We start from the raw sequence: 19,667 nt of genomic DNA on the forward strand, positions 1-19,667 counted from the left end.
CGACGGTGTCACATGAAGGTCAGAACATCCCCAACTAAACCACCAGCTTTAAAGGAATAGTTCACCCAAAAATGAAAATTTGCTGAAAATGTCCTCACCCTCAGGCCATCTAAAATGTAGATGAGGTTGATTTTCATCAGATTTGGGGAAATTTAGTAGGGATGCTCATTTCGGTTCATTTTCCCGACCGACAACTGCTGCTCGTTATCCGAACATTAACCGTTAACTGATAAGATTTCAGTATTAAATTAGTATTACCGTATTGACCCGAATATAAGACTATGTTTTTTTCTTGGAAATACATCTGAAAAAACGCGGTTGTCTTATATTCAGGGTCTAGACTTTGACATGTCAATAATACACCCACAACAATAGGTGGCGCCAAATATGCATAAAACGAGTGTGCCATGAAATACGTAATGTAATGCGTGTTGTAAAGATCGCGAGTAAAAACAAAAGAAAAAGAAAACCTTACAGCTGCATGAGTCGTGACTGTCACGTTAGCCTGATGGGACCAACTCTACTTCTACTGTTAATAAGATTTTGGTAGGCTACTATTAGATGGATAGCCTAAATGTCCTAATTCAGATGAGCTACCTGTTTTTTTTTTTTTAATGGTATATCAAAAAGTGTATATTTTTTAAATGTGATTGTTGGTACATTTTACCCGTTTTTACCATACTTTCAAAACAAAAATTAGTGGGGCCTCAATAAAGAGTCCTTTACATTTACAGGAAAAACAAATGACAGTAACATGTTACTGTGTTCAGATGAGTGACCTGTTAAGAGTGAGCTTTTGTCTTTCGTACCTTACTACTTTACAGCTGTGGAAAAACTAGCTATGCAGTTTATATTGTAACATTTATATACCGTATTGTCCCGAATATAAGACGATATTTTTTTCTTGGAAATACATCTGAAAAAACACGGTCGGTCTTATATTCAGGGTCTAGACTTTGACATGTCAATAATACACCCACAACAATAGGTGGCGCCAAATACGCATAAAACGAGTGTGCCATGAAATACGTAATGTAATGCGTGTTGTAAATATCGCGAGTAAAAACAAAAGAGAAAGAAAACCTAGTACCCAACGTTAGCCTGATGGGACCAACTCTACTTCTACTGTTAATAAGATTTTGGTAGGCTGGTATTAGATGGATAGCCTAAATGTCCTAATTCAGATGCTTTTTTTTTTCTTTTTTTTTATGGTATATCAAAAAGTGTATATTTTTTAAATGTGATTGTTGGTACATTTTACCAGTTTTTACCATACTTTCAAAACAAAAATTAAAATAGGAAAAATATGCAATATGAAAATAATTGAAGACAAAATGTGTTTTACTGAGAAAAAACAAGATTTGGTTTTTAAAAAGCCTTTTTCCAACATCTGGAAAAAGGGGGGTCGTCTTATAATCAGGGTCGTCTTATATTCGGGACAATACGGTACTATACATTTTTGTCACAGTGTAGTGAATACAAAAATAAATGAAAATATTTTTGTTTACTTATTTTAAAAAAAATAGCATTAGGTTTCTGGCTAACCAGTGGTAGAGATGGTAGAGAAAATTTATAGGGGAACGTTTCTAAAAAGTGCATCTAGTACAACATGAAGCATATAGGCACTTTGCATTATCAAGATTTTTTAAGAATTGTTGGATAGAAGGATGAGTTGAGTGAATGAGATCTGAAAAACCCCTAACCCAAATTATGAGCAATAATAATAGTGAAACTTAGCAGGCCCAACTAATGAGGAATAGGGCTGTCAAGTAATTACATTTTTTAATCCAATTAATTACATGATGTGCCAATTAATCGCAATAGCACATCAATTTTGGCTGAGAAATTATCCCCCAAAAGTCATTATTTGTTTCATGTGAAAAGCATGGAAAAGACAATGAAAAAAAATGTAATACTACTCTCAATATGAAAACCAGTAGGTGGCGGCAAGTGACTGTCTTTATGAATCACTATAATCATATGATATAAATAGAAAACAAAAACCCATACAGATATATGCCCATTACAAATTTTATCTTGTATTTTAGGGGCATATAACTGCATTCTAATAGGCTACATTACGCAGTCATTGGTCCTGCATCATGTTCATCAGCAACTGCATTCAATGTAAGATGATGTAAGGTCTGGGCCGGGGCGAGGTGTGTTAAATGTGTGAATAATTTTAACACATTATTTTTTTCATAATTAATCTAACCAAATTAGCGTGTTAAATCAACAGCCCTAATTATGAACATATAATTGCATAGTGCACTGGTGACCCACAAGTACAGTATTTTTGTACTCACAAGTAAAAAAAAAAAAAAAATCATTCACAATTTGTAGACCTAATCAAGACCTAATCAAACGCCAAAATGCCTGATTAAACAAGTCTTTAAGTCCCTTTTAAAAATGTCCGTGCTTGCCAAGGATTTTATAGATAATTGCAGTGCATTCAAAAGCGCAGGAGCTGCAACAGAAAAAATCACAATCTCCATTACGTCTCAGAGGAGACTGGGACAGTTAAGAGCATGCTCTGAGAAGAGCGCAGAAGTTGATGAGATTGGTAAGGGATTAACATATCCTTTATATACTCAGGAGACTGCTCATGCAATGCTTTATAAATAAACGTGAACACCTTGTATTGTATTCGATATTTTACAGGTAGCCAGTGCAGAGATACCAACACAGGTGTTATATGATCATTAACGTTATATGATGTTAAAAGTCTCGCTGCAGCATTTTGGACATACTGAAGACGAGTAACCAGAGATTCACTTATGCCTAGATATGTCATTAAGATAATCCAATCGTGTTGAAATAAAAGCATGTAAAACAGTTTCTAAGTCCTTTTTGAAAGCATAGTTTTCAGTTTAGCCAATTTCCTTAACTGAAAGAAAGATGTATTCACAACGCGGTTTACTCGACGGTCAAAACGGATTTCAGAATCATAAATAACCATGTAAATTGTTTGACAATAGTCCATGGCTTTCAACCACACCTTTCTCAAGCTGTTTGTTACCAAATACAATAAACTTCAAACTCCAAACATAATAATCTTCATTTAATTGTAGGAAATTATTTGCAATGTAACACCTGCCTAAAAAATTTACTGCTTAAAAATTGACCCCAGGGGCAGCATGTATAAAGAAAACAAAGTTGGACCAAGAATTGATCCCTGTGGGATTCCCCAGGAAGTAATTTCAGATGCAGAAACATGGTTTCCAATTTTAACAGAGCATGTCCTGTCCTGCAGATATGAAGAAAACCACTTAAGGGCTACACCACTGATCCCAATATATTCTCGAAGCCGTTCTATTAAAACGACATGATCTATAGTATCACAGGCTGCGCTCAAATCTAACATCATTAAGGCAACACCCTTTCCCCAGAGTCAATACTTAAAATATCATTGGCAGCCTTTAATAACACTAAGGGATGAGGGATTCCGTACTATGTTTGATCCTAAATCCAGACTGAAAAAATCCATTATGTTATTTTCAGTCAAAAAAATCAACAAGTTGATTATGAACAACTTTTTCCAAAATCTTATTCATGAAAGGAAATTTTGAAATACTGTAGGCCTGAAATTTCTGAAATCCTGTTGATCCATATTTGCCTTTTTTAAAACTGGTTCAATAATCGCATACTTAAACCCTAATGGTACATTGCCATAAAATAAGTTACTGTTAATAATCATTAAAATACTAGGACCAGTAGTGTCTACAACCTCTTTAAACAATCGCGACAGGAGAACATTATAAAGTGAAGTAGTTGGCTTTAAATGCAATATAATGTCTTTCAACTGGGCTAAGGAAACCAATCTGAAATTACTAAAAAAACAACAATATTCCCTGCAGGCAAAATATTTGACAGAATAGTATCATTCTTACCAATAAAAAAACTTTTTATAAACGCTCATACAAATCCTTGGACAGAGTATAAAAAAAACATAAGCTCCGGGGAGAAAGTGACAAACGCGGAAGCACAGAGGAGAAAGCAAAAGTGTCAGAGGATTTAGAAATAAGGCAAGAGGAGAATGCGTTTTTTGCCCAGCCATATTTGTTTGAACTGGAGTATACCGACCAGGAACTCTGCGAGATAGAGGAGGCTGCAGCAGCGGTGGCACAAACTACAGATGTAGTTCACGTGGTTTCCCTGTGCTGTAAACAAAACTTGGTTCTCGCGAGACTACACTCTTCTCCCCGGAGCTTACGATGCGCCTTCCGCTACGCCTACGTCATACGCTCGAACGCCTTGTCGTGAACACGCCTGCTTGAGCAACCGGAACATTTAAGGAAGGAAAGTACACAGAAGTGCAAGGTGACAGATCAGACCTGCTTTATATAACGAGCAGCTGCACATTTCCACAATGCTAAGTAATTAACTGGCTAACACAGTGCGGTTCTGCTAAAGATATAGAACCGGAAGCTGGAGATTACAGTTTACACATTTTTAAAAATCGATATTTTTCTTACACTAACGCATCGTTTCGCTTCAGAAGGCCTTTATTAACACCCCGGAGCCGTGTGGAGTACTTTTATGATGGATGGATGTACTTTTTTCGGCTTCAAAAACAGAGGCACCATTCACTTCATTATACAGCTTGGAAGAGCCAGGACAATTTTTAATATAACTCCGATTGGACTCGTCTGAAAGAGGAATGTCAGATACGCCTAGGATGCACTGAGGGTGAGTAAATCATGGCCTAATTTTCATTTTTGGGTGAACTATCCCTTTAAGCCACTTGTGCACGACATATCGACAAACCCGCCTAAGATTCTGAGTAACATCATTTAACCATGGTTGTTTCTTCAATTTTTGACTTCTCATTTTGAAGTTCATCTTCAAGTTTAGTTCATCTTATGTATATTTTAATATTGCAAATGTCTAATAATAAATTGTTAAATGGAGACCATGGGAAAGGATACTGATTGAGGTTGGCAGATGGCAAATGTCCACCTCTACTTTGGGTCGAACATCAATGAGGAGATGAGGGGTTGAACTTTCTAAAACGGCTTTATACTCCTGCGATGGAAGACAAATATATATATATATATATATACAGTGGGTACGGAAAGTATTCAGACCCCCTTAAATTTTTCACTCTTTGTTATATTGCAGCCATTTGCTAAAATCATTTAAGTTAATTTTTTTTCCTCATTAATGTACACACAGCACCCCATAATAACGAGCAGCTGCACATTTCCACAATGCTAAGTAATTAACTGGCTAACACAGTGCGGTTCTGCTAAAGATATAGTCTAAACTACCAAATGGAAATTTAAACACCCTTTATTACATTCCTCCGCCTGCCCAGAATTATGACAAACAACCGTGTTACCTGCACAGAGACTCTCTGTTCTTTGGTTAGAAGAATCAGTCTTCGACACTGGAAATGAAATAAAGCAGATACAAGAGAGAATAATCAGCACTGTTTTTCATTTCACAACGTTTAAACCAAAACCACCACAAATAAATGCTGATTTAGCCAATTTTGAAGAAGGCCATGTCATGTGTGATCAGGTGCTCATCTTAGACTGTACTTCAAACCTTTTTTTGTGTGTGTTGTTGTTTTTGAGTTGATTTTCGACTTAATTGTGTTTGTCCTGGCCGCTATACGAATGCAAGGAATTTTCTTTTCTTAAGTTTAATACTTACACCACCATTCAAAAATTTGGGATCAGTAAACATTTTAAAATGTTTTTGAAAGCAGCCACACTCACCAAGGTTGATCACAAGGCTGATTTGATAAAAAACAGTCGAAATCAATAAGATTGTGAAATACTATTACAATTTAAAATACCTAAAATAATGTTGTATTATTTTATTTTATATTATTTATACTATCGTTTAATTATTTTAGGCATTTACTTTAAAAAATACTTCATAAAATTAACAATTTAATAAAATTTTATTTATAATGCTCACATTACCACTCAAAGCAGTTTGGGATCAGTAAGATTTCGGAAGAAGATTCTAATGTTCACCAAGGCTATATTTACTGGATAAAACAATACAGAGACATTGTGAAATATTTTTACACTTTAAAATAACTTTTCTATTGTCATATATTTGAAATAATAATTACTATTATTATTATTCAATAAAATTCATAATAATGATGATGATGATTATTATTACTGTATTTTTAATCAGGAGTTCTGCATGTTTTATGAAGGTAAATTTAAGACTTCTTAAAGACCTTTTTAAGACCAAGTAAAGGAAATTTAAGCAATAAATTAAATGAAACAAAATGTCAATATGCTCTCTAGTGTAAATGTCAAACGAGAACACAATGAGCTGTAATTGTATTTCTTCTCTTCCGTGTCAGACAGTTCTCGACGCGCGTTCACAAGAGTACCATGATGCATGCGTGTGCATTCCTCTGCTTGTAAACGCATGGTCGTGGTACTCTCGTGAATGGCTGTGGAGACTGACACGGAGAAGAAATTATTCAATAAAGTCATTATTTTTGTTCTTTGCGCACAAAAAGTATTCTCCTGGCTCCTTAAAATTATAGTGGAACCACTGATGTCACATGGACTATTTTAAAGATGGCCTTACAACCTTTCTGGGCCTTGAATGTGTCAGTTGCGTTGCTGTCTATGCAGGGTCAGAAAGCTCTCGGATTTCATCAAAAATATCTTAATTTGTGTTTGGAAAATTAACAAAGGTCTTACGGGTTTGGATAGACATGCGGGTGAGTAATTAATGACAGAATTTTAATTTTTGGGTGAACTATCCCTTTAATGCATCCTTGGTGAAAAAAAAGTATCATTTAAAAAAAAAAAACTAATGATTCCAAACCTTTGATCAGCACACTAGGTTTAGAGGTTTGTTCCAATCCAGTATAACCAATAGTAATGGCAATGCTTGCTTAACAAGCGCCACTAAAACTCACAGCTGGAAATTTCCAACATTCTTGGGAACAGTGTGTGGTGCATGTGCCATTAATTGAATAAATGAATGTTTTTCAAAGCTTAAGAGTAGCATATGGTCACAATGAAAGTAATGCACAACTCACACTCTCCATAATAACTGAACTGTCTCACAGTGACGCCTTGTGGACATTTAACCACAGCTGATTACTTTGCATCTTTGACACATGCAGATGTGAATATAGGAAGTGGGAGTTTTCCTCATCCTCAGACCTTATCTGTAGCAGCGGAGCCACAGAACTGCTCGTAGTCCTGGAGCTCAGTCACCGTGGGCGTCTCTCCACATACCACACACTCAGCCTGCTTGGGCCGCAGCCGTATGGAGCGGAAACGCCCCTCCTGACCATCAAACATCAACAGCTGCTTCTCAAATGAGGCTGAACTGACCGGTTAAGGAGATATTTCATTATGTTATGCCTACAGTATGGTATTAGGTGTGTATAAAAAAGCCATAATTGTTTGAGTTTAGGGTGTCATTAAGAGCAGAAAGGATACATATTTGACCGGATGCAATTTTCAGAACTTCCAATGCTTGAAGGCAACCCATTATTCCAGGCACTACACAATATCAAAACAAGTCAAACTAAAGTCATACCCTCAATACAGAACCCTGCAACATTAAGAAATAATTGCAAAATCACTGAATCATTACAGAATTCTAACAGAATTACATTTTTACATTACATTTTTAAATCAGAAATTACTCAAGAGTTATTCAGAGCTCTTTTGCCTTTGTCAAGATACTCAGCATACAGTTTCTGTTGTCTAGCACACATTCTAACAATGCAAGTCAATTTCAAACTTCATACATTTTCTTCATTTAAACAATTTAAAAAACCAACAACAGAGAGAATGCACAAAGTTTGAATAGAGTCTGGCTGAAATTATGCAATAATTTAATAATTATATAATTATGCAACAAAATAATGCAATCGCAATTAAGCAGAGGAGGACTGACCTACTCCCAGAACCCCTCCATCAGAGCAGTTAGTGACGGTCTCAGGAGGAGGTGGTGCGGGGTACAAACACCTGTAACACGGCCCTCCTCTATAGTTGTACACTGTAAGCTACATGCCCAAAAGAGAGAGAGAGAGAGAGAAACAGTTAAATAAGAAAGACATATTGACTTTCCAGCAAATTGTACTGTATATTGTTTGGGTTCTGGAAGTTTTTTTTTTTTGTTCCTCCACATCAGAGGCAAAGTGACCGGCCAAGCACACATGGCAGAATATGGTCATAATTTGACATGAAGTTTCAGTGCATAAAAGTTACTGCATAAAATGCCGGTGATACCAATGATATCAGATTTGACAATCAGATACAGAAACGGTTTAAGATATGAAAAATATTATTGCCAGCATGGTCTGATGATGACCTGTGTAAAGATCGGACAAATGGTAAAGAATGGGTTCGAAAAAGTAATGGTAATGGTGGACAGACAAAAAATGTGCCTGTCGAAAAACATAAACCACTGGATTCATAGTCATAGGATTAAATTCACAACAGCAATTTGTATTTTTTTTATGTCTTGTGACCACTAGGCGGCAGCAGTCCAAAACGTCATTGTGCTGAAGACACAAATCAACTTTGTAAAATATAGCATTTTACATCAATATTCAGAATGGATGGTCGATGCATAAAATAGATGACTTGGGAAAAACTAGGTATCATTAGATGTAGTATGCCATACTGAATCTAACGAGACCAATGATTTTGGGCAGGTACGTGCAGAAGGGGGGGCTTTGGGGGCTCAAGCCCCTGCCCTTTTTCAAAATTATTCAAAAGTGCCCCTCTCAGACAAATAGCTATAATATTGTGGTCAATAAAAAAAAAATGCATTTCAATTATAATTAACCTGACAATGTGTACAAAACCGTAACTAATCGCTCAAAAGTCAGAAAATTCCTGTTCATTTTTACATATCTGTAAATCTGTCGATCTGAGGCATTGCTATGGGATGCCTGCGTTTTGCTTGACTGACTGATATTCCACAGTCTGTTCAGAAACCTACATTGTAAAAAAAATTCCGTAAAATTTACGGTAAAAAACCGGCAGCTGTGGTTGCCGGAATTTGCATTTCAATTATAATTAACCTGACAATGTGTACAAAACCGTAACTAATCGCTCAAAAGTCAGAAAATTCCTGTTCATTTTTACATATCTGTCAATCTGAGGCGTTGCTATGGGTTGCGTTCCTTTTGCGTGACTGATATTCCACAGTCTGTTCAGAAGCCTAGGCTCTCGAGCCATATAGGCTAGTTCTTTCAGTGAGTGGGTCGACGGAAGGAAAAAATATGCAATATTTAAAACTTTTTTTTTTTATCAATAATCAAAGCTAGTGTGTCGATTTAATTAAAAATCCATAAATTATATATTTTAGAATATATTTTCATAATTCATCAATGCCCTTTTGTCATGTATAAAACACCAACCAATCATGATCTGGCACAAGTTCAAATTTCATTGGACAATAATGTGAAGTGGAGCGATAATTTTCTGTTCATATTCATAAATCGGTTGAAAATTACATGGGACAGACGAGCTTATTTGTGGAGCGATCTGGATCTGCGGTTCGTCTCATTTTATAAATCAAATTACATCGCTGAGAAAATGGATGCTAAATGACTACAAAGCACTGCACAAATCCGTGCAGCGACAAAAGTCACAATAATGGTAAGCGGTATTCCATTCACTTATATTTATGTATGATAGCCTATGCCGTTTACTATTTCATGTAACTATCATAGTTAATGAAGCCCAAGTGCCACCTACAGGCCTGTTATATGACGTGTAGGCTGGCGAAATGGTGACGTTAAAGGACTTTATTATGTTACCATTTCTGATAATGATGCAGCATTATGAAAGCGTCTTATGCTCATTAAGCCTGCATTTATTTGATCAAAAATACAGAAAAACTGTAATATTGTGAAATAGTATGACAATATAAAATAATGTTTTTCTATTTTAATATACTTTAAAATATCTTTTATTTCTGTGATGCAAAGCTGAATTTTCAGCATCATTAGGCCTGCTCCAGTCTTCAGTGTATGATCCTTCAGAAATCATTTTAATATGCTGATTTATTATCAATGTTGGAAACAGTTGTGTTGCTTAACTTTTATTTTTATTTTATTTTTATTTATTTTTTTGGAACCTGTGATACTTTTTTGGGGTTCATTGATAAATAAAAAGTTGGGGCACAATCTGAGATAATGTCATGGAGATTTACTACTAATCACGGAACTGGCTTTACTGACGAGATGCGCATGACAATCGCATGTGATTAATTGCACAGCCCTAATTCTTTACTATAACTGTTTCTATCAATTTAAAAAATCCTTGCTGAATAAAAACTAATTTTTTAAAAATACTGACCTCAAGCTTTTGAAGGGTAGTGTATATTGTTACAAAAGTTACATTTTAAATGAATGCTTTTCTTTTTAAACTTTTTATTCATCAAATAATCTTGAAAAAAGTATCACAGGTTTCCAACATTGATAATAAATCAGCATTGCATAAAATGTATTTTAAAGTATATTAAAATTTCAAATCTCAAAAATCAAATAAATACAGGGTTGATGGCCATAAGTGACTCCTTGCAAATTTTTTTTTTTTTACATTGCCCATATTTTACATTTGAGCCCCTGCCCCTGAGGAACTCTCGGCACGTCCCTGATTTTGGGCCAAACTGTTCAAAAATCAAAGCAAAAATGTCAACTTTTGATATCACTTGACCTGTAGGGGCACTGTGCCGAAACTGTGCAAATACCCTCAAGTCATGATAGTGATGACAAGTACCAAGTTTCATCACAGTATGCCAAAGCATTGCAGAGTTATAGCAGTATACCAAACAACTATTTTGGCATCTTTGTCGAATTTGTTAATGCACTAAACTAAAATGGTTTGGTCTACTTACAACTTTTTGCCAGTAATGTCTGAACATGATATGAGCCAATTTTGGTGAAAATGGGACAAACCATCTAGGAAGAGTTTGATAAAGTAAATGACGGGAAAATTGTCATGATGGAAAATGACATCATAGGGTGCAATCAAAATAGAAAACTGTTATTTTAAATTGTAATACTATTTTACAATATTTGTTACAATATACTGTCATTTTAATAAAATAAATGTAGCCTTTGTAAGCATACGAAACTTCTTTCAAAAACATAATCAATCAATCTTTCAGACCCCAAACTTTTGAACACCAGAGTATGTATGTCGTGGTCCCAAAGTATTTAAACACTTAAACTAAATGTAAACATAATATATAATCAAAATTTTATAATATAATAAAATTTGTCTATACTATAGAAGTCAAAGGGCTGCACTGTTGTTTGGTTCCAAACTTTCTTCAAAATATTGTTATTTGTGCTCCACAGAAGAAAGTCAATCATGCAGGTACAGTTGATTTTCAGTGGACTTCAGTGAAGTCAGTTCCACTCAAGTGTTTTTTTGCTGAATAACCACATGCACCACATGATCCACTGATGTTTCACAAGCATAAAATGGAACAATTCATACATATATTTGGTCATACAGGTTTGGATCAAAAAGAAGATGAGTAAATGATGACAAAAAAAATTTTTTTTTGGCTGAAGTATCCCTTTAAAAGAATGTCTAAGAGTATCCAAATATTTGGAGCCACTGTAAATTAAAACTTCAAATAAAACACTGGCAAAAACACTTACCTGTCCTTCCATTCGTAAAGCACTCGCTGACACTAAAGGCTTGCCGGTCAGAACACAGGCATCATTCACAAGGTAGCGTGTAGGAACGTTGTCTGAACAGTCTGCCACAACGTCATACATGAGGATGCAAAATCAAGGTGACAAATAAATCTGTTTTGCACTGTACAGGACCGTGAAAAGTTCAAGATTAACTGATCAGTAGCAATTAGTGAGAGTGGATACTGTTGAATGAGTTGTATGGCATTCTCTCGGGAGAGCTGGAGGTGATATGGAACACACTGAACCGTGGAGTTCAACCTGGAAGAGATCACTACCAGTCAACTCTCATTCGTTTACCTCTCCTTTAATGGGATTTTGTGAGTGAAGATGACAGTACCTGCTGATGGCCTGGGCAGCAGACAGGGCTTTAGGCTGGCCTTGAGTCAGTTCTGTATGAAGCACCTGTCTGTGCAGGTTACTCAGTTCCACCACATCATAGTCCAAAAGACCCAAACGTCCTGAAAACACACACTACATTAACAACTTTCACACATTAGTTACATTAGTTAGTTAGTGTCACATGATCCTTCAGAAATCATATGCTGATTTGATGCTCAAGAAATGTTCCTGATTATTATCAATGTTGAAAACAGTTTTTGCTGCTTAATAATCTGGTGGAAACCGTGAGCTATTTTATTATTATTATTATTTATTTATTTTTCAGAATTATTTGATGAATAGAAAGTTAAAAAGAACAGCTTTTATTTGAATGGAAAACTTTTGTAACAATATAAAAGTATTTACTGTCCCATTTCAATGTAATTCATCTTTTCAAAATGCATAGCATTATTATTATTATTATTGATCGTACGGACCCTAAACTTTTCAATAATAGTGTACATGATATTTAAACTATACAAACTGTATCTATTTAAATAATAAGCTGTACTGCCACCAACAGCCAGTGAGATAGACTCACACTTACAGATAAACTCATATATTTAACAGGATTATGTGCACATTAAACACACACACGGTCACTTTACCTATTCCAGCTGCCGCGAGATACTGTGCAACAGGACAACCTAAACCTCCACATCCCACAACCAGAACAGATAGATTACTTATGGCAACCTGACCTGTGGAGAAAGAAATGTATTTTTACAATGCATTAAGAAAAGAAAAGTTTCATAACTACTGTTAAAACCAAAATATTTTCTGAACCTTTAACACCCAGTTCTGGCAGGAGAAGCTGTCTGCTATATCTCATGATGTCGTCATTGTTCAGCGTTGTGTTTGATTTCAGCGGTGAAAGATTGGTAACTTTCTCCTGTAACTCTGTCAATATTGAGTTTCCCTGAAAAAAAAGAGAGAGAGAGGCACTTTTTCAGTTTTCAGACAAGAAATGCTCTGCTCTGAGAAGGGTTCTTATACACCGCTGTTCAAAAGTTTGGGATCAGTACGATATTTAATGTGTTTCAAAGAAGTCTCTTCTTTGTTCATCATGGCTGCATTTATTTGACCAAAAATACTGCAAAAACAGTAATATTGTAAAATAGTATTACCATTTAAAATAACGGTTTTCTATTTTAATATACTTTAAAATATAATTTATTTCCATGAGGCAAAGCTGATTTTTCAGCATCATTACTCCAGTCTTCAGTGTCACACGATCCTTCAGAAATCATTCTAAAATGCTGATTTATTATCAACGTTGAAAACAGTTGTGCTGCCTAATATTATAATTTTTTGGAACCTGTGATACTTTTTTCAGGATTATTTAAAATAGAATCTTTTCTAACGATATAAGTCTTTATTATCACTTTTTATCAATTTAACACATCCTTGCTGAATAAAAGCATTCATTTCTTTCAACAAAAAAAAAGAAAGAAAAAAAACGACTGATCCCAAAATTTTAAACACTAGTGTGCATTGTTACAAAAGATTTCTATTTTGAATAAATGCTATTCTTTTACATTTTTAATAATCAAAGAATCTTGAATAAAGTCTCACATGTTCAAAAAAAAAATATTAAGCAGCAAAACTGTTTCCATATTGATCATAAATAAGCATACGAGAATGATTTCTGAAGATCATGTGACGCTGAAGACTGGCGTAATGATGCTGAAAAATCAGCTTTGCATCACAGGAATAAATTATATTTTAAAGTACACTAAAATAGAAAACCATTATTTTATATTGCAATAATATTTCACAATATTACAGTTTTTTCTGTATTTCAAATAAATCAAATAAATGCAGCCATGATGAACAGAAGAGACTTCTTCAAAAAACATTACAAATCTTACTGATCCCAAACTTTTGAACGGCAGTGTATGTTTAACCATAATCAGCCACAGTACGTCATTCCATGACACAGATACCTTTCCATTTTGAAAAAAAAAAATGATTCTGTCAGACAAATAAATCATTTGAGCTGCTCTATTAATTTATTTATTTATTTTTAATATATGTTCTAATATATGGTATGAATTCAGAAAGGTAACTGTAACGGGGCTGAAGTTTGACATTACCAGCCCTGTGCTTAAGGTCAAGAAACTGTTGTGTACAGTGTAGGATTTAAAGGGGTCATATGATGCGATTTCAATTTTTCCTTTCTCTTTGGAGGCCGCTGTGTGTGACGCTGTGTTTCGTAGTGAAAGCGAAACTGCTTTCCATAAATGGACACGACTAGAAATCAGTGGTAAAGTTGTATTTACAACACTGTTCCAGAACAGTTCAACCCAAATATCAAATACACAAAATAATGTTCTTTTTAGCAGAATCATATGACCCCTTTAAATAACAGGTTTGACATTTTAAAATCATTCCCTCAACATTTTAAAAATACATACTAATCAGCCTAAACCTAAAAAGAGTTAGAATAAAGACATAATAGCACTAGCCTTCATTCATTCTTTCTTTCTATCCTTCCATTTATTTTTAAACTTGAAATGCATTTGCTAAATAATGAGAAGTTGGAAACTCAGAGCTGGGGAAAGACCAAAAACACCATTCCCAAGAAGAAAGTTACTAAGTTAATGTTTTGTTGATATCTTTAGAAAATAAAATGATGTGTGTATTTGTGTGAGGTTTACACTGTTTTCACTCCATACAATAACACATAAGAAATGCTAGCATCAAATACTCCTTGTTAAAATCATTAAATACCATAATGCTAAAGAAACACACAAAAGTACCACTTCTTTACACAGATGACCCACAATATTTGCAAAGAGTGAGTAGAATAACGATTGCAGACCTTTTCCGATTGATCAAGTTTTTTCTTCAAAGCAGCAATCTCTCTCTCTTTTTCCCAGAGCTGTGTTTTCAAACTTAAAATTGTATCATCCATCACGAAAAATCACCTCGATATCAAATTATTACTAACAAGGAGTTATTGTGACTAGCAATTGTGAGAATAACTTCTAAAAGAATACCACAAACAGAACTAGAAAGCTCACTGCAGAAGACTTCCGGGTTTGCATGCGCGTGCGACCACGTGTAGCGCACGTACAGCACTACGTGATGATTACAACAGTTCACTACACATTTATTTTAAAAAGACCATTGAATATTAAAAGGACGCAACATTCTGAAACATTAAGGATCTCGATTTGTGACGCGAGGGTTGCAGTTAGATTTACTGAGATAACAGTTGGGCAACCATGAAAACCATGAAAATGGGCAACCAGGTCACTATAGATTCTTTTTTTTTAAATGCAGTTTTGAAGATAAAATAATAAGTATTGTAACTTAATAGTTATGGAACTTTCACTGAAATAAGCACAAGAACAGATTCGAATTCCTTTGTGCTTTCATATCTAGAAATCTACTAGCCTTATAAACTTACCTTTATATATATTGTTTGTATTTTATATTTTCATTTATTTTGAATATCAATGGTACCCATTAGTACACAGAAAGCAACTCAGTAGGCTATTATCTAAATTCTTTGTTTATTTAAGGTAGGGCTGGACAATAATTCAATATCAATATGTATCGCGATATAATTTTTTTCAATAACGGTGATATGATTTTTAAACACATTTCCGATATTTCGATATACATTACCAGTGTTTCCCATGCATTGATTTATTTGTGGCTTTTGACTTCGTTGAATAAACATGAGAACTGCAAGTTTCAAAATCAAAACAAGCTGAGGGTGTTTTATATGAATGTATCTCTGAAGGGAAATGACTGTCTTCAGAAAGTTTCGATGGAATTTTCAGTTGATCTGATAAAGAAGCGTTCATGAGCGGAGCTGCTTTGATTACAGCCGTTACTGGAGAAACCGCTAGTTCTTCCGCTCTCAAAGCGCCTCCTGCTGGCAGAGAATCAGTTTGCATTTTCAATAAGCCCGTCTCCAGCAACATGTTTTTGTTGTTCTTCAATTTTTTTGTTTTCTGCAGCGACTCGGAGCACTTTTCATACCCTTTTCTCTGGCCGAAACACATTTGTTTCAATCTATAAGAATAATCAGCCTACACTACCAGTCAAAAGTTTTTGAACAGTAAGATTTTTAATGTTTTTTTTTTTTAAGAATTCTCTTCTGCTCACCAAGGCTGCATTTATTTGATCCAAAGCACAGCAAAAACAGTAAAATGTTGAAATATTTTTACTATTTAAAATTGCTTTCTATTTGAATAGATTTTAAAATGTAATTTATTCCTGTGATCATACATAGGTAAATTTTCAGCATCATTACTCCAGTCTTCAGTGTCACATGATCCAGAAATCATTTTAATATGCCGATTTGCTGATTATCAATATATAAAACAGTTGAGTAAATTTTTTTTTCAGGATTCTTCGATGAATAGAAAGATCCAAAGATCAACATTTATCTTAAATAAAAAGCTTTTGTAACATTATACACTATATTCCATTCAAAAGCTTAGTATTTATCAGTAGTCAGTAGTATGATTTCTTTCTTTTTTTCGAAAGAAATTATAGAAATTAATACTTTTATTTAGCAAGGATGCGTTTAAATTCATCAAAAGTGGTGATAAAGACATTTATAATGTTACAAAAGATTTCTATTTCAGATAAATGCTGTTCGTCTGAACTTTCTATTCATCAAAAAAAAAAATATATATATATATATACTCAGCTGTTTTCAACATAATAATAAATGATTTTTGAGCAGCAAATCAGCATATTAGAATGATTTCTGAAGGATCATGTGACTGGAGTAATGATGCTAAAAAATATAGCTTTGAAATCAAAGGAATAAATTACATTTTAAAATACTTTTCAAATAGAAAAGTTATTTTAAATAGTCAAAATTTTACTGTTTTTGCTGTATTTTGGATCAAATAAATGCAGGCTTGGTGAGCAGAAGAGAATTCTTTAAAAACATTAAAAACCTTACTGCTAACAAACTTTTGACTTGTAGTGTTAGTGTTTGAAGTTAAAGATATTAATATTAATTAGGTGAGTCTGAGACGCGGAATTATATCGACCGAAATTAAGAAATATATCGTGAAATAAATTTTGAACATATCGTCCAGCCATAATTTAAGGACAGGAAAATGAGGCGAAGAAAGAACTCTCTCTTGCAGGATAACAGCAAGCTCTTTGTGCCGAATCGAAGTGGTTAATCATGAATATTAATAAAGCCTCACTGACGTTGCACGGTAACCTTCCTTGAGCGCCCAGTCGTCTTAAGTACTTAATATTCATGAGCCAAGCCTTCAACTTAGCAATGTCTGTCTTTCAGCAAATCAGTTTGCCGAGCGTCACGGAACGTTATTAATATTCATGAGTCAGGCCGTCGCCATAGTAGGATTTGTAAATTGTTTTCTCACATGATCCGAGTTGTCTGGAGTCAGTGTGGGAGTGGGAGAGCGTCGTGCGGACAGAACGGAGGAGATGGCCGAACGACGCTGGACCACGAGTCTGTCGGCTTTGATTGGCATCCTAGCGACACTGACGAGCTGCGACACTGTTCCGTGGCAGGACGAAAAGGTATCAGCCTTTAGAGTGCTGATGCTTTGTTTTGCATCATTTTAAGCCGTTCCCTTTTAAACGAACCGGCATAGAGTATCAGCTTCTAAGTAATGTGGTTTTGGTGAAAATATGAATTCATCATATTTTACTATGCTTCTCATGAAAGGAGAGTGTTTCTGCCTTTAAATGTCTTAAGAATTTAATAGGGAATATTTGTCTATTTTTAATGCATAACATAATACAAATATAATCATTTGAATTCTTTATTTATTCATTCATTCATTTATTTATTTGTTATATGTCCTCTTTTTATTTAAAATTTCCAATTTGAAATTTGATTAGTCATCACTTAAACTGACTGAGGGAAGTATGGCTTTGTTTGCTTCATGGCTTTTCAAGCATGATCTGGTCACTTACATCTTTAGAATTCTATTCATGTTGCTCAGTTTGTCTCCCATTGTTGCTATGGGAACAGGATCCCCATGACTGATCCACCAGTATAGGAGATCTTAATATTTATAGATTTTCTATCTTTAGAATTAATTCCCTTTGTTTTGTAATGAAGGTCTGCATTTTGGGGAAATGTCTTGTCCATGTTTATATGATGCTACTGTTGTACGAAAATAGATTTTTAGCGAGTTATCAGAAAACTGAAAAGGACAAGTTACACTGTGGAATATTTTTTTTTGAACAGACTGTAGATTATTAAATGTATACACCGCAATCTTTTAAGTCACATTGTGGAATAGAATCTTTTAGCATTTTATTTTTCACCACCATGTTTACTTTGGGGTGTTGTCTTTACCTTGACACATATTTAAAACAAACAACAACAAAAACTTTTTTTTCTGATCAAGTTACTATAATGTATAAAACCATAATGTAATCTTATCTGCCAGATGGCTTCTCCTCTGTGTTGTTCACATCAAGCTACAGTCATTAAGTGCAGAATCAATAATCACAGCACAAGAAGAATTGGACTTTGAGACCAAACAAACAAAAAACCAAATTGCCTTCAGAAGATCAATATCATGTTTAAAGCAGAAGTAGTTTGATTAGCTGTCTTCTATGCATCTTAAAATTGTTATTCAGAATCAGAATCAGAAGAGCTTTATTACCAAGTATGTTTAGTATAATCATCATGTTTAGCTGACTGTAATATGAGTCACTGAATTAGAATTGCATGTATTTTTTTTTTCAACTTTGTAAATGGAGTAAGAGTAGACTTTTGGATATGATTCATTATGAGTGAAGAAAATCACAAATCAGTTTAATTGAAGATTTCTCAGCCATCTTAAAGGGGTAGTCAGCCCCAAAATTTAAATGCTCTCATTTACTTAACATATCTGCCATCCCAGTTGTATATGATGTTAATGTCAAATTTGATTGGCAGAGCAATGTCATAAGAGTGCTGACTTTTCACTGTTTATATCACTTCAGTCTGTGAATTAGTAGTGGGGATTTTTTTAGCCATTATGTGTTGGGAATTGAATATGTGAATGAGTCATTGAATGATATACTCAGCCGATTTGTTCGGAACACTAATTCCTCAGGGATGCAATGGTTTATTCTGGTCTGGAACTATTATAACAAAACAGAAATACACAAAACAAATGGTCTTTTGTGTATTGTACTTACCTTTATGTTTACTGAAGTGTTACAGGTGCATCTCAATAAATTAGAATGTCGTGGAAAAGTTCATTTATTTCACACAGACTGAAGTAGTTTAAGTCTTTGGTTCTTTTAATTGTGATGATTTTCAATATCAAACTTACAATCATGCACACAACTGTAATTACTTGCAGACAAATCAGAGCTGTGCGGAAATTTGGAACAACAGTAGATAAGTTTACATGCACTCATTTTTGTCAATCCGAATGAATGCAATTCAGTTTCAGATTCAGAAATTTATATTTACATGAACCCTAAACTTTGCAATCCGATTCACATTAGGGCTGTGCGATATTAAAGAAAAATGCGATATGCAATAACTCATTAAATAATGCGATATTCGATATGCGATACGATAATGCTTAAAGTGCCACATGCTCAGATGAAATAGTTTTACTCAGCTGTTGCTGAGTCAGTTCTGTGAACTTCTATAACTATC

At 34.5% G+C, this 19,667-nt stretch overlaps 2 protein-coding genes across 2 annotated transcripts in view; one reads left to right on the top strand and one right to left on the bottom strand.

Moving 5' to 3' along the window:
* Positions 1-15,066, bottom strand: part of mocs3 (molybdenum cofactor synthesis 3) — a 23,337-nt gene extending 8,271 nt beyond the window's left edge. The window contains exons 1-11 of the mRNA XM_016548748.1: positions 14,871-15,066; positions 12,833-12,965; positions 12,655-12,747; positions 12,006-12,126; positions 11,852-11,926; positions 11,630-11,747; positions 7,897-8,005; positions 7,434-7,496; positions 7,152-7,315; positions 5,342-5,389; positions 4,929-5,025 (exon numbers count right to left, since the gene is read on the bottom strand). Of these exons, the coding sequence (XP_016404234.1) occupies positions 4,929-5,025; positions 5,342-5,389; positions 7,152-7,315; positions 7,434-7,496; positions 7,897-8,005; positions 11,630-11,747; positions 11,852-11,926; positions 12,006-12,126; positions 12,655-12,747; positions 12,833-12,965; positions 14,871-14,963 (1,114 nt within the window). The 5' untranslated portion in view covers positions 14,964-15,066. The remainder of the gene's footprint in view (positions 1-4,928; positions 5,026-5,341; positions 5,390-7,151; positions 7,316-7,433; positions 7,497-7,896; positions 8,006-11,629; positions 11,748-11,851; positions 11,927-12,005; positions 12,127-12,654; positions 12,748-12,832; positions 12,966-14,870) is intronic.
* A 2,330-nt stretch (positions 15,067-17,396) lies between these two features.
* The window catches only part of qpct (glutaminyl-peptide cyclotransferase), an 8,459-nt gene continuing 6,188 nt past the window's right edge, over positions 17,397-19,667 (top strand). The window contains exon 1 of the mRNA XM_016548736.1: positions 17,397-17,575. Coding sequence (XP_016404222.1) covers positions 17,480-17,575 — 96 coding nt within the window. The 5' untranslated portion in view covers positions 17,397-17,479. The remainder of the gene's footprint in view (positions 17,576-19,667) is intronic.

Source organism: Sinocyclocheilus rhinocerous, unplaced genomic scaffold (assembly GCF_001515625.1).
Source record: "Sinocyclocheilus rhinocerous isolate Xijiao unplaced genomic scaffold, SAMN03320098_v1.1 scaffold1636, whole genome shotgun sequence".
In the NCBI taxonomy this organism is placed as follows: Eukaryota; Metazoa; Chordata; class Actinopteri; order Cypriniformes; family Cyprinidae; genus Sinocyclocheilus; species Sinocyclocheilus rhinocerous.